Here is a 22,801-nt window from a genome sequence, read left to right on the forward strand (position 1 = left end):
TTAAAAAAAAAAATAGAATGCATGCAGGCTGAAAAGAGACAATTTTTTATAAACAAGTAAAACCCTGAGCCGGAGATAAATGTTGTGATGTACACACTGTAGCTGTGATGAACTAGACATGGTGAGAAATGCAACATACTGAGAAAAAGATGAAAACTGTGATAAAAGTGTCATGATGCAAATTGTTTTACATTAACAATATTACACTACAAAGAAAGACAAATATTCTAATGCAGAAGGGACAGATGAAACAAAAGGGTTCAGCCTGGTGACAAAGTAAACTTTCCATTAGAAACAGTGGGTTTTGACTGGTTCAGTGGTGGGAGCTGAGGGAGAGAAGGGAAAGTGTACGGGGCAGAAACAGAAAGAGGATGGTATCAAAGCGCTTCTCTCTAGCCACAGTTAAAACAAAGCCCAACTCCCCACACTGACCTCTTCCTCTCAAGGGGTTTTTGGCCATTAGGTCAGCCTGGGTTTTTCATCTGCTTTGTTCAATACCAACTCCAAGGATCTGTCCCCTAAGCTTAGTGGAGAGGATCATATTAATCCATTATCATATTAATCCAATAGATACGTTATCTAAGTGGGAAAGGCAACACTCAGGGCAAGTGTGATGCCTCAAAAAAGCAGATTCCAAGTCCTCACAGAGGGCGGGGGAAGATTCTGGTCAAAGAATAGCCCCAAACTCCGTAGGCTGAACTGAGGTCCAGATACCTATATTTGTCATATCTAGGGCAACTGGGAAAAAATTAGCATTTCCCAAACAAAAGAAGCCAAGTTTGGGGTTAAAAGATCATCATTAATGAATTGGTGTCTCTGGCATGAAGAGACTGATGCTGGTACCAGGTTCAGAAGGCAACTCCAGGGGAGCACTGGTGCCAGTGGCAGCCTGGCAGAGATGAATGGGAACACACTGGTCCAGAGGCAATACCAATTCAACAGCATTCCCTCTGTGGAACTTTTCCGAAAACTTGAGAACCACCTGGAGCTGCCTGTTGGATCGTGCTAGTTCATCAGCTACCTTCCCAAGGAACTCTTGATCGATCAAATTGTGCCCGAGCTGGGGGGCAGGGAGCCCCTGCCCGCTCAGGCACCAGGTTGCCCCCTTCTCCTCAGTCCTCCCTGCGGACCTTAGGAGGCCCACTTTGGCCACTGTCTTCTTGATTCTGGCTACTCTGCCAAGTAAATAAAGTCACCCTCTCTATTCTGTCCAAAAGAGCACAACGGTCTGGAACTTATTATCAGGGCATTTCAAGAGGGCCATGGAATGTTTTTCTCAGGGCAGGCAGCCTCTTTCACTGGTTACTGACATTTCACACCCAGAATCAACCCGGAGTTTAGCATGAAAACAGATAACCAGGAGCCACCCTGAGAGGCCACCTCAGTTTACAGGTACAGCTGACACAACAAAAGTGACAGCGGGGAATGTTTCAGAATAAATAGTTTCACTCTCCAGTATGGGAAGGCTCTCTTGTTTATGCAAATTACTGGGGGCCTCAGAAAATTTGCTCTTCCAAACCAATTCTGCGGGGTTGGGGGGGGAGGGGAGGGGGGATTCAACCCCAGGCCTCACTGAGCATAACTGGCTTCTTTAAAGATCACACAGCAGTCAACATTTCATCAGCACTCAACAAACAAGTTAGGGTTTGGCTCAAATCTGAAGGTCTCTCTCCCTTTGGCATATTCTGGGATAATAGAACAAATGTCAAATCAGTACAAGATGGCATATTTACAAAATTGCACCCTGTTTTGCATAACCTAACGATGCAGCAGTTCTTAAGGATTGAACATTTCAAATCTGCTAGCAGAAGGTTGCCAAATCTATGACTGTTGCAAACACTTGCCAAAAGCCTATCAAATTCGGAGTGAATTACAAAATAAATCTTCACCCAGAAGGGGCTCCTTTCACTTGTAGCAGAGAACAGCCAGGCTGCCCTGGGCTCAGGGCTCAGATGCTGCTCTCATGTTTCTGTTCAGATTTCAGCCCCCTCCTACTCCCCCACTACAGTGTTAGGCCCCAAAGTCCAGGGGCTCTAGTCCAGTCCTTGCCTTCTAGACACATGGCTCTTTCTACTCCAGGCTTATTCTGGAATGGGCTTCCTCCTGTCTGACCAGCTCTCTGGAAACCCAAATCTACCTGCTCTCAGCTGACTCTCGGCTCTTCCAAACTTTGCGTCATCCCGTCTTCCTGTTGCTAATGAAGTCACCCTCTCTGGGCAGAGGCACCCGTCCTTTGGAGCTGCCGTCACAGGATCCGAGACTGACTTGGCCTTTTCAATAGGCAGAATGTATGAAGCTCAAAACGGACCACACCTCTTCTGTTTACTGCCTTCCAGGTTGGTGGTCTGTGAAGTAGCATGGCCTAGTGGAAAGAACACTCGCCTGGGAGTCAGTGAATCTGGGTTCCACCACTTATCTGCTGTGTGATCTTGGGCAAGTCAGTTCACTTCTCTGTGCCTCAGTTCCCACATCCGCAAAATGGGGATTCAATGCCTGTTCTCTCTCCTACTTAGACTGTGAGTCCCTTGGGGGACCTACCTCAGAGTTTAGTACAATGCTTGGCACACAGTAAGCTCTTAAAAAAATACCACAGTTATTCAGGTTGTTTCCCAGCCTTCCCAAACTAGGCTGCATTGCTGGGAGTTACAATTCGGAGGATTCCTGTTTATTTCAACTGCCAGGGAGTGGCACCCCTCTTACTGCACTTCAAAATGGCCAGCTGCAGACCTGGCTTCACCTTGAGGCAACATTTCAACAACAATGAAATCAGATCAACAACAAGGTTCTGAAATGGAGCTCATCTCCACACTTAATGGCAAGTATTCTAGCTCTTCTGTGCCCACCTGCTTTTTCTCTTTTGCTACTCACAACCTCACTCCAGGCAAGGGTGTGACAGGGCCTCTAAACTTCTTTCCCTAAAGATGTCCAAAGTAAAGTGGTGCTCCTAACTCAAAGTGATCACACAAGACAGAGTCTCCAAAGGCTGCGCTTCACTGCCCAGTATAGGCTGCCTTGGAGATTGGGCAACAACTTCTCTCCCAAATGCCTCATCTGAAGGCTGCCAACTGCCAACGCTGGGAGAGCACCAGAATATGTACAAGCCTCCCAAAGGGGTCCAACCCTGGCAAAGTTGCCCATGGAGACATAAAGAGGAAGTGGAAATTGGCGCTGGTCTACGGTCCCCTTAAAGACACTGAAGACAATTTCCCTAACTTTTCCTCTTCAGGAATGCAAGAGGGAGGGGGCTCGTGAGAGTTAGAGAAGGAGAGTGCATGTGGAAAAAGAAGAAGGGCAAGAGTGTCCAAAAGGCCAGGTGGGGTTGTGGGAGGCCAAGCCCTCCCCTATGTATTCTTGCCAGCCACCTTAGCACAGACTCACTAAAGCAGCACAGAATCATCCCAGCACCTGCAGTTCACCAACAGGGCCGATTTGGTTTTCAGAGTTTTCATCCTCAGAACAAACTACTCACTACAGTGGAAGCGACAATCCCATCCATAAAATCCCCCACTTTAGGCTTGCCTCGCTATCACCCTCCCGAATAACTCCTCCGAGTAACACATTGGGAACCTTTCGCTCCCGGGTACTGGCAGTTTTAACATTGCCAGCAGTGGATATTGTGCCAAGAAAAGCCGACTCCTGGCGGGAAAGGATTAAACAGTCCTCTGGTGCCATCTGTGCAGTGAAGGGAGAGATGACTTTATGCACCCAGTGTACTCATGTGACCATTTGCAGCAAGAAAGCAACTTCTATTTTCATAACTAATGCAGCAATCACGCAAGAAGCGGAAGCTGCCCAGCCCAAGGGAAGTCTCTAGGAAGAGCCTGGAAGGGAAGGCCAGGGAAGTGGCTGATGAGAACTAATGAAAAACAGTAATTTGTGAAGTATTCTCCCCAAGTGCTAGGGTAGATGCAATAAAGCCGATCAGGCACAGTTCCTGTCCTACATGGAGTTCACGGTCTAAGGGGGAGGGAGAGAACAGTACGAAGGAACTGAGGCACAGAGATAGTAAGTGATTTTCCCAGGGTCACACAGCAGGCAAATGGCATTGTCAGGACTTCCTTTCACCACACTGATCCCACCAGACAGAATCAAGAAAGAAAATCCCGCTCTGGAAACCTATAGTCTAGGTTAAGGAATTGAGAGAAACAGGCTGGTTCTCACGTGATTCCCCAGGAATAACCGTAAAGTCTGTTTCACCTCAGTGGAGATATTTCAGAGTCCTTGGGTGCACACCAAGGAGAGACCTATCTGTTAGAAGCCTATTTTCATGACCCTCCCTAATCCATACATTTCTTCAATTCAAGATTCTTCCTTGTCACAGTCAGTTCAATATTTTTATTCAAACACAGTACTGCATTTGCAAAACCCTGGGAGTAATCAGCAGGGTTAAGTAGCAACCTCAATTCCTTTCTCATCGTACAGCAGGGTGTATTTCAAACCGAATTTCTAAGTGAATGAGAACACAAAGGAATCTCATGCTCAGGCGAGGTCCAGGGAGCTTAAAGGGTCATTCTTCTTGAAATAAGGAAAACCCTAGGTCAAATATGCTTTTGCATCCATAACAACTCTTACTATCACTATCCGTAAGTTGTTCAGAAACAATCACTACTTATGTAAGCAAATACCAAGAACATACTTAGGAACAATTCTACACTTACCTTATAAAGCAGAAGAACTATCTTCCACTTTTCACTTTGCTTTGAACCTCCTGCTTCAGTAGTCATAGAAAGGATGGGGAAATGTACATAAGATTAACATGATGAGGTTTATGCCTTTTCCATGTGGCATGGGTGGAGAAAATGAACATGTAAAAATGCTTGTTTTCAATGGCTTTCCTGAGAATAGCTTTGAGGAGAATATGAATAATTTGACATGCTTGGGTTCAGAACTTCAAGAATTGGTCCGGAGCAAAGCAGCTCTCAATCAATCTATAGCATCCATAGAGGTAAATTCTAGCTGCCATTCTAATCCTGGCTGCCTGGGCTTGCTTGAGCCAAGACTGAATATCGGAAATGGAAAGGGGGACACAATGCATTCACCTCCTGTTCAGGAGGTGCCACCCAATACTTTGTGGCCTCAAGTGCACTGGGGTCCATGGTTCATTAGACCACAGATGGGGTGTGAGCAGTCACTGATGTTCTGAGGCTCACACTCTTCTCCTCTTCTCAAAGCCCCCCTTTCTCAACGGCTGCTCCTGGAACTACTAAACACTGCATCACAAACAACCTGGGATAGGAGTGTATATGTGAGGCATACAGGCAGGAAAATGTCTAAATATGTTTGCGTATGCATAAAGTGGAAATGACGGCACCATAATCTACTCAAAAATGATCTAACCCTCTTAATTCCTTCAAAAAAAAAATCAAAATTCCAGCACAGGTGATAACTCTGATTTTGGTGTGTGCCGCTATACTCTGTCAAGGTCTAGCCATGGAAATGCCATCCCTTCCCTATTTCAGACTCTATGGCCCATCTGCAGAGCCACCTGCCAGTCGGTTTCTCACCATCAGGCTGCTGGCCGAAATGCCACCACCAGCCTGCCGGAGACCCTGGTAGCCACATGGCATGACGACACCTGCCCATATCTTCCCTTGACTATTGCAGACAGATAAACCTGCCTCTTTGTTTCCTCCTTCAGCCAAACGTCCATGAAAATTTAACTAACTGCAGATGTCAATTCCAAGGTACTGTCAAAAAACACTGAATGGTATGTCACAAATATCTCAAGCCTTAAGTCTTATTAGTATATTTCTGCATTACAAGGTGAGACATCAGTGCCAACTCCATGGGGGAGATAAGAGCCTTTGCCAATGGGTTTCTATATGTGGAGGTGAAGCAGCATGTCCTAGTGGAAAGTGCACGGCCCTGGGAGTCAGAAGGTCATGGATTCTATTCCTGGCTCTGCTACTTTTCTTAATTTGTGACAAAAGTGAATACTCTAAGGAGCAATGGCCCAAGAGAGCAGTAGTTCAATTAAATGGTACTGTGGTGGCCATACACCAAATATGGATAGGGACTGTCAAGAAAATGGTCAGCTCCGAATCCAGGGCTGGCCACCCTGATCAGTGGCACTGCCAGGTCAGATAATTCAATCGGGAGGAAGGAGGGCACCCAGAAAGTCCCCACATCCAACAGGAAATCAACTCAACCATATTCCATGAGGAAACTTGGGGGGAGGGGGCACAGTGACTAGAAAATGGACAACATGCCTGGAACACAAATACAAAAGAATGAGGTATGAAGTCTAGACATTATTTTCAGGCTTATACCTGGCCTGAGTAGGAACAGAAGTTTGGGTAATTAGGAACAGTGTGGCCTAGTGGGAAGAGCACAGGACAGAGAATCAGAAGACCTACATTCTTAACCAAATTCCCCCGCCCCCCCCGCCCACTTGCCTGTTGTGTGACCTTGGACACACAATGTCCAAGCTTATAAGAAGCAGCGTGGCTCAGTGGAAAGAGCCTGGGCTTTGGAGTCAGAGGTCAGGGGTTCAAATCCCAGCTCTGCCAACTGTCAGCTGTGTGACTTTGGGCAAGTCACTTAACTTCTCTGGGCCTCAGTTACCTCATCTGTAAAATGGGGATTTAGATTGTGAGCCCCCCGTGGGACAACCTGATCACCCTGTAACCTCCCCAGCGCTTAGAACAGTGCTTTGCACATAGTAAGCGCTTAATAAATGCCATCATCATCATCATCGGACAAGTAATTTAATGTCTCTGTGCCTCAGTTTCCTCATCTGTATAAATGGGAAATAAATACCCGTTCTCCGTTTTTGGCTTAGCATACTGCTGGGCACATAATAAGTGATTAAAATATTTTTATTAATGGAGAGGGTTCATGTCCCTGACATGTTTTAGTCCACCAAGAATACCATCCCTAACTCTCACTCAGATTGGCAGAGATGAATTGTAAATCTGAATCTTGGGGATCTTATGACCTTCCTGGAAGAGGAGCAAAAGAGGAGGCAGAAATAAGCAAGAACACATGAACGAAGTAAACCTGAGAGAGCCAATTAGCATGAATTTAGAGGCATGGGTGGGTGGATGGTGAAAAGAATGTATATAAATAAAGAAATATGTTCTTGCATCAACATATAACGAGCACCACTCACTAAAGATCTACTGCCTTGCCTGGAAGACCTCACACCTATATTTAATGAGACACTTGTAGAAAAGCTTATTGGAATTACAGACAGAAAGATGAAATATTTGTTACCTCATAATGCTCAAGATTATCCTCTTTTGTTGGAAGACCCATGTAGCGTTCTGTGTATATAGAATCTGTGATTTAAAATACACAAAACAATTTAAACACTAAAGGTCATTTCCTACCAACAAACTCACTTTACGCATACAGTTTCACATTTCCACTAATACAAATTTTTGTTACTTGCAGGTATTAGCATGGCCTAGTGGATAAAAGCATGGGACTGGAAGTCATAAGGTTATGGGTTCTAATCCCAGTTCTGCCACTTGTCTGCTGTGTGACCTTGTGCAAGTCACTTAATTTTTCTGTGCCTCAGTTCCCTCATCTGTAAAATGGGAATTAAGACTATGAATCCCATGTGAGACAGGGACTGTTTCTAACGCAATTATCTTGTATCTACCCCAGTGCTTAGAACAGTGCCTGGTACATAGTAAACACTTAACAGATACCATTATTATTACCTGTGTATTAGTAAAATCCCTGTTTGCTTTTCTGAAAGGATCTTTGGAAATGTTATCAGTGTCTCCTGGCAATGGGTATACACTTATTTGGGATGTTTTGTTATCTATTTATCCTCTAATGCTAACCTACTCACTGTACCTCCATCTCCTCTATCTTGCTGTCAACCTCTCGCCCACATCCTGCCTCTGGTCTGGAATGCCTTCCCTTTTCATATCTGATAAACAATTACTCTCCCCACCTTCAAAGCCTTATTAAAGGCATATCTCTTCCAAGAAACCTTTCCTAAGCCCTCATTTGCTCTTTTCCCACTCCCTTCTGCATCACCGTGACTTGTTGCCAACTTGTACTTCCCAAGCGCTTAGTACTGTGCTCTGCACACAGTAAGCGCTCAATAAATACGATTGATTGATTGCTCCCTTTATTCACCACCCCCACCTTAAGCCCCACCTATCGTAATTTATTTATTTATATTAATGTATTTCCCCCCTTCTAGACTGTAAGCTCATTGTGGGCAGAGAATCTATCTGTGATACTGTTTTGTTGTACACTCCCAAGCACTACTACAGTGACCTGCACACAGTAAGCACTCAAATATAACTGATCTATTTTCAACATCTTTTGAAAAACCCTGCAAGTTGTCTATTATGAGTACAATCATTCTTGAAATCTTTCCTGATAGACCATTTTAAAAAAATATCAGACTTCCATAAAATTAAGAAAGGTCTGTCCAAATTCTTTTCTTCAGGAATTTTTCCTTTTCTTCGGGAAATAAATGTCCATTACACACATACACATAAAAATTTATCAGCTGAAGGCTTTAGATCAGGTCTGTTGATGCGTTTAGGGATTGTTTTACAGTTTCCTCATCTGTAAAATGGGGATTAAAATCTACTCCCTGCTACTTCGCCGAGATGCTCAAGTGGTCAGGGACTGTGTTCAACCTGGGCATCTTGTATCTACCCCAACACTTGGGGTAGTGTTTGGCACACAGTATAAGCATTTAATGAGTACCAAAATTATCATAATTATCATAATCTTACCTCCTTCCCTTCCCCACAGCACCTGTATATATGTTTGTACATATTTATTACTCTATTTATTTTACTTGTACATATCTATTCTATTTATTTTATTTTGTTAATATGTTTGGTTTTGTTCTCTGTCTCCCCCTTCTAGACTGTGAGCCCACTGTTGGGTAAGGACTGTCTCTACATGTTGCCAACTTGTACTTCCCAAGCACTTAGTATAGTGCTCTGCACACTGTAAGCTCTCAATAAAGACGATTGATTGATTGATCATAATTATTGGGATGAGGGGGAGAACATTGTGAGGGAATGCATTTGTACACACTAGTTGAGTCTGCAGAGATTGAGCCTGTTTGCTGGGGGATTTTCTTGGATCTCCAGGTCTGACTCTAACCTGTCTGGGGAAAATCTATTGCTCAGTGTCAACACAGTGCTCAACTTGGCAGAGGATGGATATAATAATAACTACAGCATTTGTTAAGTGCTTACTTTGTGCCAGGCACTGTACTAAATGCTGGATCCCTCTGGAGCCAGGTACCAGTGATGCTGCTTCTGAGTCTGTCCAGTCAAATCTAGACATCCAGTCACTTTCACATTTTAATTCTCCAGGAACACTAGCATTTTTAAGTTATCCTCAAAAAGGAAAACCAAAACAGTAAGCAGGTTTCGTGGTTCATTCAAGCCTTGTAAATTCTCCTTGATTCCTGAGAAGAGTCTCAACAGGGATCTATAGAAAAATGCATTATCCATTATTGAATCTAAGCTGAAATAGCTGCTTTCTATCATTTATAATGAAGTTAATCCAGAAAATAAAGCAGTTAAGTCTAGGAAGGAAAAATAACTTTGGAAGCAGCCCAATTTGGAATACCCAGATTCCGGTAGTGTTCTTTAAGACCTGCTTGGCAGAACAAAACCAGTAGTTCTTCTTACACCTCCTTCTTGAAAATAGGAAATTGCCTTTTCTCTCTCTGTGAAATTCAGGGTTATGGTATGAACTATCCAAGTATCATACTCAGAGGAAAAATCATGATCACGGGTGATCATCTGCTACCATATTTCACTTCTGAATCAGCTTGGTCCCAACATGTACAATGCACTGGTGGTTGGGGGTAATTTTGTCACCGGCACTTTCGGGGTGACCTCAGCAGTCTGGACCCATGCAGCGGACACCTACCGTAGTACTCCCAGCGAGATACAGGAGCTACAGCAATTCCACATTTGAACACATCACTCCCAGCTCCAAGCACCATCGAGGTGACATATCCTCCATATGACTGAAGACGAGTGGTGCAGTTATTTTCATGGAAAGAAAAGAATGAGGACATCAACTCTGGAGAGAACATGTACATGCTTTCCCTATCTAGCCACTGCCCATCAATGGTAATTTAGAACATGGCAAGCATTAAAAGTGCGTGAAATTGCCCATTAGAAAGGGAAGGACACTCTATCCTTCTTCCTTACAGAGGACACTTCTTGTTGAGAAAGGATAGTATGGGGAAGCTGGGCAGGATACCTGGGCTCCGCCTAAGCTTGTTCGGTGTCCAGGAGCAAACGAGGTTAAACTCAGTTTTTAATTTCATCAGTGCTGACCCAAAAGAGTGGTATGAAGAACAGCTAAGTAATGGCTGCAATTTAGGCAATATGGTTCTTCTGGGTATAAGTAATTCTGATTGCATTACTCAACAGGAAAAAAAATCTTATCTTCCACGCTTAGATTTAAAGTTGCCCACAGTTAAGAAATGGATATTTAGGTCATAAATAACCCACAGGATTTCCCCTCACATCGCATTTTAAAATACATTAGTGAAACTGTAATGCTTTGGGTAGGCTCTTATCAAAATGCCTTCAACCATACTTGCTGTCAACTACTTCACTTTACTAGGAACCTACTCTCTTCCAAAAGAAATGGGATTTGGGGAGTCTGTAAAGAAATTGTTTATTATTGTCTAACAGAGGGCATCACAGGTACATCTTTCTCCTAGGGCAGAATGCCTTCTACTGTTTTCCCTCAAAGAGGTGGCTATCATTCTTCATCATAAACTGATCATCAGACAGACAACTACTCACCCAGCCCCATATAGCTATGCGTTTCTTATCAACAAATCCCATTTTTGAAAATTGCCTAAAAACATGGAAAAAAAGGATTGCCTGAATTAGTGATACATAAATCATTTGAATGAGACTTGAGACTAATAAGCTATACAAATTCTCATTCTTTTCCTTCATTCCCCTGTAGGTTGGTTTATGAGGCCCATAGGAATAAATGAAAACAGAATCTGCAAGTGTTTCCTACTTTCAGGAACAAAATGAGCACCTGAGCTTAATTTATTTTAAACTTATAACCATAGCTTGTTTCCAGGTGTCCATGAGCAAGTGTTTTCACCTTTTTGTGCCTTCCATACTATACCCAGTGCTCTCCTTGCCTGTATGTTTGGGTGAATGTATAAGTGTGTGAGAGAGATTCACAGAAAACAAATCCTGGCAGTTTTTTTTCACAGCTTTACATAAAGATTTACAGCCCAGATGCACTTTTCTTTATATAATAGAATTTAAATCTATCCAGATGCTTTTCCATTCTAAAGAGGTCCCCCCGCACATAAAGAACTCTAGGGGCAAAGATTACACATGGGGATAATCATGTGTAATATGTAATCATGTATATAATACTCAAATATGTAAATATTCATCTATATATCTCTATAGATGACTACATACAGGTAGAGATATATAGACAAACAGAAGCTAAACACCGTTCATCTAAATACCATTCCGTAGGTGCTGGTTGTCTATTAGCTGAGCAGAATTGAAGAAGCCAGGTGTTTCCCTTTGGTGCCCAGCTCAACTTTTGCTAAAGCCTTTTACAGTGTCTTTGGAAAGAAGAAGAGGGGATGCGACTAATAGGAACCTGCTTTAAGAGTATTCTGAGTAATAGAGCGGATACATTTGCAATTTTACTTTTGGAATTTATTTAGGTTTCTTTAATATCTTAAAATGTTTATTTTGGAGCCACAAATCTATGTACTGGAATAAATGAAATCTGAATGTATTGGAAGACTCCTTTGATGCCAGTTTCCCAGGCCCCCTATTTTGAGATGAATACTTGAAAAAAAGAAAATGGCACAGCTTTCTTTGTTTCCACTAAATTTTCTTCCCTCAACTATACAAACAGTACATAAAAACTTAGAAAAAGCAGCAAAGAGAAGCAGCGTGGCTCAATGGAAAGAGCATGGGCTTGGGAGTCGGAGGTCATGGGTTCAAATCTCAGCTCTGCCAATTGTCAGCCATGTGACTCTGAGCAAGTCACTTCACTTCTCTGTGCCTCAGTTCCCCTATCTGTAAAATGGGGATTAAGACTGTGGGCCCCACATGGGACAAACTGATCACCTTGTATCCTCCCCAGTGCTTACAACAGTGTTTTGCACATAGTAAGTGCTTAACAAATGCCATCATTATTATTAGAATCTAAGGGCTGGGAGTCATATCAGGCCACCTAGGGCAACCTCAGCTTTCAGGCAGGATCACACAGAGTCATCCCAGCCACGTGAGAACCCATCCTAATTCTCGTGTTCCCCTCAACATCCATCCCACTGCATAAAGACCGTACCTGAGCCTTGGTTGACAAATCAGAAGAGGACAGAGAGAAGCTGTTACTCAACAGAAGGAAACCTTCTCCTGCTTATCATGATAGCAATTCTCCCCTTAGCCTAAAATCAATATTTATTTTGCACTCATATTTATTGAGCACTGTGTACAGAGTACTGTACTAAGCGCTTGGGAGTGAACACTATAACAATATAACAGAGTTGGTAGAAAAAGACGGAATTCCTGTTCTATAGTATGGTAATTCTGTTATTCTCTTTCTGGGGTAGGTGACAGGGAGGGAGTGAACAGTGATGTAGAAAAACCAATCAACATTGTATACTGAGTACCTACTTTGTGCAGAGAACTATACTAAGCACTTGGATAGTATGTTAGAATTGGTTGATATGATCCCCTTGAGTTACAGTTATCAATTCATTAAAACAATTTAGGAAACCTCCCCCCTTGACTCCATCAGAAAGCTCCTGTGCTTTAATGTCTTCCCCTGCTCGCAGACGACTGCTCATCCGATTTTCTGATATTTACCAAAGCACAGTGCTTATAGTAAGCACTTAAGACCATTCTTCTTTTTACTCTAAATCCTTCTCCCCTCTAACCTCTCCCTAACCAGTTTTGGTTCTGACTATGATTGTAAGACCCCTGTAATTGGATGCCCTGCTGGCATTTGGATCTAAAACTCTTTTCCTTACTGCTCATCTTCACCATGACCATAGGCAGCAGCAGGATCCTGTGTCTTCCTACCATGTATAATGTATAGACATGATATATATACATACAATTAAGTACATATGTGTGTGTATCTACCTATATCAGAGTTGGTATATATACACACACACACACACACACACACAATCTATCTATATATAACATGCCTCTCAATCCTGTCTATCAGTTTTCAAGTATACACAGCTTGTTCTCTGAAACACTGCTCATTCCTCTTTCCACGACGCATATCTGAACTACTGTGTGCCTTTCTTGTCAAGCTGGTCAAGCATGGCCTAGTGGAAAGTGCATGGGCTTGGGAGTCAGAGGACCTGGGTTCTAATCTCTGCTCTGCCAGTTGCCTGCTGTGTGACCTTAGGCAAGTCACTTAACTTCTCTGTGCCTCAGTTTCCTCAACTGTAAAATGGGAATGCAATATCTGTTCTCCCTCCTAGTTAGACTGTGAGCCCCTTGTAGGACCTGATTATCTTGTATCTACCCCAGCACTTAGTACAGTGTTTGACACATAGTAAGTGCTAAATACCATAATAAAAAAAAGAAATAAAAAATGTCTACCAATGCCGCTGTATTGTATTCTCCCAAATGGTTAGCACGGTGCTTTGCAGAGTACATGCTCAATAAATCCTACTGATAGTAATGTATCTCTTAAGCCCACTCCTCCCAGCCAATCTCCAGGCAGAAGGTGGCTCTGAATCGGAGGACTTGGAGGTAGTGAATTATAAAATGATGCTTGGATTTCATAAATTGAAAGTCAATGAAGAAAAACCAAAAACATTACATTTCTTTAGACTGTCATCCCATGTACTCACCTGGCTGCTTCAATCTGATCATCTACTTCATATGTTCCCAGTCTTCGATTTATGGCATGCATGATCGTATCTCCTTGGTAGCCACTGCCTCTGCCATCAAAGCTAGCTACTATAATGTGTTCTGAGCTCGCAAGAGAGGTAGCCCAGTTAAGTTTGTAGGTAGCATCTGCTTTTTGGCTGCAAGGCCCTGCATACCTGTGAGAAAATCCAAACCATTAGTTGTTTTAGTCTTGCCTTAAGCTGGTAATGAGGGGTTTTGACCCTGGCGTCAGCAGTCCTAAGCCAAATTGGACAGTCAGTGTCCACACGGCAGGTCTGGCAGATTCTCACAATGCTAGACAATGGGAAGAGCTTCCAAAGGTGGGGCATCTAAGGACTGGTGACATCATGATGTGCGTCATCCCTGCTGGGTGATGATAGAGACAATGCTACTCAACCTAACTCACATATTAAGCTGAGTGAGTGTCCTTAGGGGCTGGGATTGTTTAGGACACCTGATTAGGCTCAATCCAAGAGGAAAAGACCTACGGAGCAGATTCTGGCTTCACATCCTGCCTCTGCCCCCCCAATTCACACACCTTAGGGCAGGTGTGAATTTAATTTGCTGCATTCTCACTAACTTGAGGCCTTCAGCAGTGAAGCAGGGAGTCCAGCTGCTCTCTCTGCACCAGGAAGTCATGGACATAAGAGCTGTAGGAGAGGGAGATTCTTGCAGATCCTTTCCCAGCACAGGAAGATCGTTAAAAGCAATGTGGTCTAGCGGAAGTCAGAAGACCTGGGCTCTAATCCTGGCTCCGTCACTTGCCTACTGTGTGGCTTTGGGCAAGTCACTTAACTTCTCTGCGCCTCAGTTTTCTCATCTATAAAATGGGGTTCACTGAGAGCCTCCTGGGGCACATGGTCTGATCTGATTACTACAGTGCTGATGATACGTAGTTAAGTGCTCGACAAATACAATTATTATTATTATTAGGAGTTTGGGTTGTCCCCAGCTGGATGCCCTGCAGGCCGCTTTATGCCCCAGAAGGAGGGCATTGCACAGCTAGGGTAGCCACACCTTCTCATTCCTCTCTGTCTGAAGCATTCAGATCATTCTAATTTCCAAATGGTTTCAGGAATAAACAAATGTAGTGCCTAGACATAACCATTAAAATGAGAATTAAAAAAAAACAAGCAATGAAAGACACTATTCTCTAACAAGAGTGAGAGATGAGTTGTACAGAAATATACAGTGGTAAAAATAATGAACCCAGCTGGCAGAGGAAGTGCAATTGATTTGCTTCTTCAGGAAGTCTGGGACTATGCCTTGCATCTACTGGACAATGGATACGGACACGGAAAGTGTCTATTTATTGTATTGTACTCTCCTAAATGCTTCATATACTGCTCTGCACACAGTAAGTGCTTAATAAATATGACTGACTGAATGAATGACGCCTATTTAAAATCAGGAGAGCACCGAAGATGGGATTCAAAAATTCTAAACAAATAGAAAATGTCAGAATGTTTTAGTGCCTCTTAGAGCATTTGTGAAACGGATTTCACTCTGGGTAGACTCTTTTGGATTCTCTTCTGCAGTTGTCACTTGGGTGCATGCATGCTATTCACACCCAATATGTAACAAATGCAGAATGACACCCAGCATACTCTAATTACCAACATCTCCATTCTGTGATAGTTTGCACCCAGGACTCAGTTATATATGTGACTCACAACTGTAGAACAGAGCTTATTATGACATGTTAATTCAGGAACACAAGAATTGACCCTAATTCCTGGGCAGAAATCAAGGTAGATTCAGTGAAAATAATGAACTATCAAAGAGTTAAAAAATTTCAATTTGCCTTCTTCTTTCATGTTTTTCTTTTTGATTATAGTTAAAGCCTGAATTTTGGTGGGGTATTTCAGGTAGGCAGATGTTTTTGATCTTCAATCATAGAAATGTAATGCAATGAAAGATGAATCTAAAGAGAAGGATGGAGACACATTTTTGAAAGAAAAAGTCAAAGGTGATTTCAACTCCCATAAGAGAGTTATTGTCACTATACTTTTTACTGGCTTGTAAAGGTGGGGCAGAGAGAGAGATGGGCTTGGGGAGGAGGGGTGAGAAAGAAAGGGGTGAGACAGGAGACAGAATTAGGACCAGTTAGCTGATTACTGGAGATACCGCAAACACACTCTGGAGTCTACTGGGAAGAGGAGAAAACATTATTTGGAAGACACAGGTTAGGATTTGTGGAAATAGAGCCCACTTTATTGTTTCTGAAGACTGAGCATGTTTACTCTTGCTCCTGCAGGCTGAAGCAGGGGGAAGCTCTAAAGTTTCTCCTGAAACTTTGGTTTGCCAGAATAGAGGGGTTTGTTTGCTCGCTCTGCACTGAGGCAAACTGAGCCCCAGCTTATACATGCATACAGTCTTCTAGACTGTGAGCCCGCTGTTGGGTAGGGACCGTCTCTATATGTTGCCAACTTGTACTTCCCAAGCGCTTAGTACAGTGCTCTGCACACAGTAAGTGCTCAATAAATACGATTGAATGAATGAATATTTGTTGCCCAATTACTTCAACCCCCTGAATACTTACACATCAATCAGTAGAGGATATTCCTTGGATTTATCAAAGTGTGGAGGTAATATCATCTGGTACCAAAACTCTAAATACAAAAAGAAATTGAACAGAAAGTTGAGACAGAATTTCCACGTAGTTTGTCTGTTTTCAGCTTCCTCCCTCCAATCTACACAACAAAGTGTATTATTTTAACCTCATCTCTCCTCTTCTCTGAACCCAGTGAAAAAGCCACAGTCCTCCTTTTGGGCACAACCCTTATCATCATCATCAACATCAATGGAATTATCCAGCACTATGCGCAGAGCACTGTACGAAGTGCTTGGGAAAGCACAATACAACAGAGTTGGTAGAAACGTTCCCTCCCCACACCAAGCTTATAACTCATCATGGTCATTGAAATTTTCCTCTCATTAAATTCCCCTCTGCTTTCATTCTGGACCTAAAGTTTTCTTAAGGGCCACACATCTCTTGGATTATTTGATAATTCCCAGCTGGTTTGTGTGTACACGTGCATGCTAGTCAGTTGGTTTCAACTTGGATTTTGTTATGTTTTGTGAGAGTTTTCTGTCTTCTATTTTATAGTATGGAGACTGCCACACTCAATGGTGGTTTCTGAATCATGTTCAGGGCAAAGCAGTGTCTCCTGCAGAAAGAGGACTTCGCAATATTCCACTTCCACGGAACCAGCTCCCCCTTCCAGTTGTCTTGCCATGCAGGCTGAAGGCTATGTGGGCATTGGTTGGAGTATATGAAGAAACCAAACCATCACCACTACTGCAAAAACAAACCAAGATCACATCCTGATGATAACAGGCCATTTTTTCTTCTCTTTCCAAACCTTAAGTCATATGGAACAGAGCAACTAAAGAGACCAGTTCTAGTGTTCTAGACTGTAAGCCCTGTGTGAGCAGGGATTGTCTCTCTTTATTGATGAATTGCACTTTCCAAGAGCTCAGTGCAGTGCCCTGCACACAGTAAGTGCTCAATACAATTGAATGAATGAAGTGTTCTGCCCAGTAAGCACTCAATAAATACCACTGATTGATTGAGCCACTTGACAGAACCCTTGTAATCAATGATATTTAATGAGTGATTACTGTATGCAGACCGCTGCACTAAACTCTTGGGAGAGTACAATATAACTGAGTTGATAGATATGCTCCCTGTCCATAATAAGCTTACAGTCTAAAGACGTAAGTACTGTTAGTATTTATTGAGCACTACACTGTATTAAGTGCTTGTCCTACTTAGGAATATGATGCTCACCCAATGGAGCAAATGTCTAGAAAATGTGTCCTTCTACATTTTTGTGAATACACAGACTTCAGTCACCCTAACAAACGTTAATGAGATTCATTGCCAGCAGGATCTTTTAACACAATGGACAGATATTCACATATGCTTCTTCAGATTTAAAATGCTCTTCTTTTCAAAGTACCTTCACATACATAGTTTCATTTTACAATATCCCTTTGAAAGAAGGATAGACAGGAAGAAATTATTAACCTATTCTATAGATGATGGGAGTCTCCCACCAAAACGACAGATGTGTCTCGAGCTTCTCATTTCTAATCGATCAATGGTATTCACTGAGCTGCATGTGGAGGACAAGGCATCAGTTAATCCACTTAATCAATGGAAGAGCTGAACTTAAACTAATAAGATTACATTTTTCAAGTCCACAGACTGCGTCCTCTGCCCTCTGAAATCTCCATTATGTTTTCAACTCAATAAATGCTCTCCAATTATCCCCCATTAATAATATATCAAATCAGTTTTATTAGACAGTTCAATAAATGCTGTCTGATATCCCCCTCAATAATATATCAAATTAGTTTCATTAAATAACTCAATAAAGGCGGTCTGATCATCCCTCAATAATGTAGCAAATTAGTTTGATTAGTACTGGGAATAAAACTAGTCAAGTATGGGTCTAACATTTTTGAAGTAGTAAAAACATAGTAAGACATTCAGGAAATATTAAAATAATAAAGTGATTATTGAAACAAACAGTGCCTTATATTAAAGTGCCTTTTAAATAATAATAATAATAATAATAATGTATTCGTTAAGTGCTTATTATGTGTCAACCACTTTTCTAAGCAATGGACTAGATACAAGTTAATTAGGTCAGGCACAGTCCCTGTACCACATGGGGCTTCCAATCAAAGCCAGAGGGAGATCAGGTACTGAAAGCCCACTTTACAGATGAGGAAACTGAGGCACCAAGAAGTAGCATGGCCTAGTGAACAGAGATTAGACCTGGGAGTCAGAGGACCTGGGTTCTTAATCCCAGGCCGCCCACTTGCCTGCTTTGTGATCTTGGGCTAGCCACTTAACTTCTCTGTGCCTCAGTTACCTCATCTGTAAAATAGGGATTAAGACTGTGAGCCCCATGGGGGCCAGGGATTGTGTGCAACTCAACTAAACTAGTATCTACCCCAGAGCTTAGTACAGTGCCTGGCACAGAGTAAGCGCGTAACAAAAATGCCACTATCATAATTATTATTACCTACCTCAGTGCTTAGTATAGTCCTGGCACATACTAAGCACTTAAATACCATTAAAAAAAAGTTAAGTGACTTGCCCAAGGTCACACAGCAGGCAACTAACTGGCAGAGCCAGGATTAAAACCCAAGTCTTCTGATTTACCAAGCCCGTGTTTTTTCCTTAAGGCCACGTTGTTTCCCTAAAAATTTTAGAATGTCTAAAGCTGTATTTCTATAACTCCACTCTTTGGCATCCAAGTTAAAATAACAATTTTGTTTGTGGCTTATGTTCTGAGTTTTCCTCCAAAATGTTTTCCTTTCTTGAAACTGTTTAGGATATTTAGTTGGCCCCAACTCTGATTTAATTTTGACTTAGTGCCATCCATTCCCATTACTTGTTGCCATTATTTACCACACCCCAGGTCCCACCTCTAACTTTCTAATCTTTTTAAATACTTTTGTCACTTTCCTTCTCTTTTTCCATCCCTACAATGAGCTACAGGGATTTCACAGCCACATGAATTTTCCCAGCAATCTTTCCATTGCCTGCTTCTTTTCACTCCTCAACTCCACCAACCTCCTGCTCCACCCCATCTCATCCACTCACCAACTTGGCCACATGCTCTCATAATTTCTACTTGCTATACAATTTCTATAACCACTAGTCTCCCCACTTTCAAAACCCTCTAAAAATCACATTTCCTCCAAGAACCTTCCCAGATTAAGATTTATTCCCCCTATCTGCCCTCCCCTCTGCATCAACTATGAACTTGGCACTTTGAATCTTACTCCAGCCTTATGATATTTAGATAAATATCTTTATGCTCTACTAGTTCCTCTATATCTTATCTATTTTGATTTATGTCTCTCCCAGTAGACTAAACTCCTTGGCAGGGATCGTATCTACCAACTCTGTTGTACTGTACTCTCCCAAGTGCCTAGTACAGTGCTCTAGATACAGTGAACACTCAGTAAATACCACTGATTGATTAATTTAGAAACTATATATAGCATTTTCTGGGCTAGGGATTCAAGTTGAGTAATTTTTAAGAAGAGTTGAACCATGAATAATTTGTAATGCTGGGCAACTCACAACCTCTCTGGACCTAACTTGGATGTCTTCTGGATGTTTAAATATTGAACAGATTGTCCGTTAGTCTCTAAGTTCCTTGAAGGCAGGGTTCATGTCAATTCTATCCCAATCAATCCTTGGTACTTAAGCACCTACTGTACATGGAGCACTGTAAATGCACTTGGGAAAGTACAATACAATAGAGTTGGTAGACATAATCCTGGCCTAAAGGAGTTTACAATCTTGTGATCTTTTGAAAGTGCACAGGAAATACTATTGATTGATTAGTCTTCCTTTCTCTGAACCGATATGGTATTCTCCAGAGGGAATTTGTTTGCTCTTATTGGAAATATTCTGAACTCTTTGTAAAAGAAGGGCTCTTTCTACATCCTTGTTCTATGTGGTGACTTCCAATTTAAGTTTATTTATATCTGTAGACAATTTTCCTTCCTTTTTCACTTTGATAATTATTTTTGATGGAAGAGAAGGGCAGGATAGACCCTATTTTTATCTGCTTAGTCTTTCTCTGGCTTTACATTTGTCTCAAAATTTGCTGGTATACAATAGCAAACATCTATCCTTAGTTCCTCTAAATCTGCCCTGAATTAAATAGTAGTCATTAAAGTCTCTGCCACTTCCATTTAAGACTGACTTTAGCCTTTTGTCACGAGACTTCTCTGGAGAGAGCTTTTGATTAACCTATTACTGCAAAACAATTAAAACCAGACTCTTCCCTATTAAACACAAAAAGATAACCATAGCAAAGGAAATAGGTTCTCAAATTCACACCTGTCTCTTCGAAGACTGAACTTGCAGAATTTCTAACCACTTAACCTCAAATCGGGAAAAAAAATGCTGAGCTAAGATTTTCAGTTTCTTACAGCTACAGCAGTATATGTCAAGATCCAATTAAGTAAAATAGCACTTTTTTTTTTCCCTGGGACTATTAGAAAGCAGAAAAGTTAAAAGGCTATTGTACTTAGCCTGAAAATAAAAGTGTTTCTTGAAAAGACATCCTTTTCAATAAGTTCTCCCCCTCCTAACTTCCGGATTTCTTATTACCACCCTGCCTGCACACTTCACTCATTTAAAGCCAACCTAGTCTTTGTACCTTGATCTCACTGCTAATCCCTTGTCCATGTCCTCCCTCTGGCTTGGAATTCCCTCATATCTGACAGATCACCACTCTTCCCACCGTTAAAACCCCCTAAAAATCCTAACTCCAAGGGGGCTTTCCTGACTAAGCCTTCATTTCCCTACCTTCTGTTTTGACTACACACTTGGATCTGTACCTCTTTAAGCACTTGATATTCATGCCACCATCAGTTCCACAGAACATAAGTACTTATCCTTATACTCTGCCATTTCCCCTATTTTTAAATCATTTTAATGTCTGTCTTCCCCTCTAGACTTTTAGCTCATTATCAGCAGCGATCACGTCTACCAACTCGAAGGTGCTGTACTGTGCCAAGCACTTAGTACGTGCGCTGCCACAATAAGTGCTCAGTAAATTGATTGACATGATATTCATGCTATGTTTCAAGTTACACTGGAAGAAAAAAAAATCCAAACTATGATGACAAAGTGTGTATAAAAGCAGCAGCGTGGTCAAATGGAAAGAGGCCAGGCTTGGGAATCAGAAGAACTGGGCTCTAATCCTGGCTCCCCACTTGTTTCCTGTGGGACTTTGGGCAAGTTACATAACTTCTTTGGACCTAAGTTTTCTCCTCTGTAAAGTGAGGATTAAGTCTGTGAGCCCCATGTGGTCCCCCTTCTAGACTGTGAGCCCACTGTTGGGTAGGAACCATCTCTATACGTTGCCGACTTGTACTTCCCAAGCACTTAGTACAGTGCTCTGCACACAGTAAGTGCTCAATAAATACGATTGAATGAATGACACGGACTGGGTTCAACCTGATTAGTTTGTATCTACTATGGAGCTTAGAACAGTCCCTGGCACACAGTAATCACTTAACAAATAACATTAAAAAAATAGAAATGATCCTGAACAGCACCTACCAGTAATATAAAGAACAAGAATGTGTACATTGCAACAAATGTTTCATCTAGCCCCAAATTCTCTCAAGTTATCTGCTAATTGCATTCTATGTGCCAGGCACTGTACTAAGGGCTGGGGTAGATACAAGATAATTGGGGTGGATACAATCCCTGTCCCACATAAAGCTTGCAGTCTTAATCCCCATTTTACAGAAGAGGTAATTGAGGCACAAATATGTTAAGTGACTCGCCCAAGGTCACATAACAGACAAGTGTCACAGTTGGGATTAGAACCCAGGTCTTCTGACTCTCCAGCCCATCCTCTTTGCACTAGGCCATGCTATTTGTCAATATAATAAAGATTAAATACAATATACTTATAAAATTATTCATATTTTGCATGAAAAAATCATTTTCCATGAGAAAAGGTGATTAGTTTTTGTTTAACTTACTGGTGTTATTCAATGTAATGTAGTCAAGTATTTTGGAAGGCATCTGAACATCCTTCAGCATATTATACAGTTCCGTGTTGTTCTCCAAGATTCTGAGTTCTAAATAAGATACACAAGAAGAGTTCTTTTCAGTCTGGCTCAGGTATTATTATGTCACAGAATAATAAAATCGTGCTATGTTGCCTGCTTAACTGGGCTGTACCACTCACACATTGGTTTATAACCTATTTGAATCACATTTAGGAGACTAGACTAAGACTAAAACCAGACTAAGCCCCCTTTTCCCAAACTAAGCCACCTTTTCCTCATCTCCCACTCCCTTCTGCATCACCCTGACTTGCTCCCACTGCTCTCCCCCATCCCTGCCCCACAGCACTTACGTATCTATCTGCAATTTT

The 22,801-nt window shown here is 41.9% G+C and overlaps 1 protein-coding gene across 2 annotated transcripts in view; it reads right to left on the bottom strand.

Annotated features, from left to right (window-relative positions):
- The window catches only part of DPP4 (dipeptidyl peptidase 4), a 68,512-nt gene that overhangs the window by 6,026 nt on the left and 39,685 nt on the right, over window positions 1-22,801 (bottom strand). For both annotated transcript variants that reach the window (XM_038751637.1, XM_038751638.1), the window contains exons 18-23: window positions 22,404-22,502; window positions 16,408-16,477; window positions 13,826-14,020; window positions 10,761-10,815; window positions 9,868-9,967; window positions 7,216-7,280 (exon numbers count right to left, since the gene is read on the bottom strand). In XM_038751637.1, coding sequence (XP_038607565.1) covers window positions 7,216-7,280; window positions 9,868-9,967; window positions 10,761-10,815; window positions 13,826-14,020; window positions 16,408-16,477; window positions 22,404-22,502 — 584 coding nt within the window. The remainder of the gene's footprint in view (window positions 1-7,215; window positions 7,281-9,867; window positions 9,968-10,760; window positions 10,816-13,825; window positions 14,021-16,407; window positions 16,478-22,403; window positions 22,503-22,801) is intronic.

The sequence above is a fragment of the Tachyglossus aculeatus genome, chromosome 9 (genome assembly GCF_015852505.1).
Source record: "Tachyglossus aculeatus isolate mTacAcu1 chromosome 9, mTacAcu1.pri, whole genome shotgun sequence".
In the NCBI taxonomy this organism is placed as follows: Eukaryota; Metazoa; Chordata; class Mammalia; order Monotremata; family Tachyglossidae; genus Tachyglossus; species Tachyglossus aculeatus.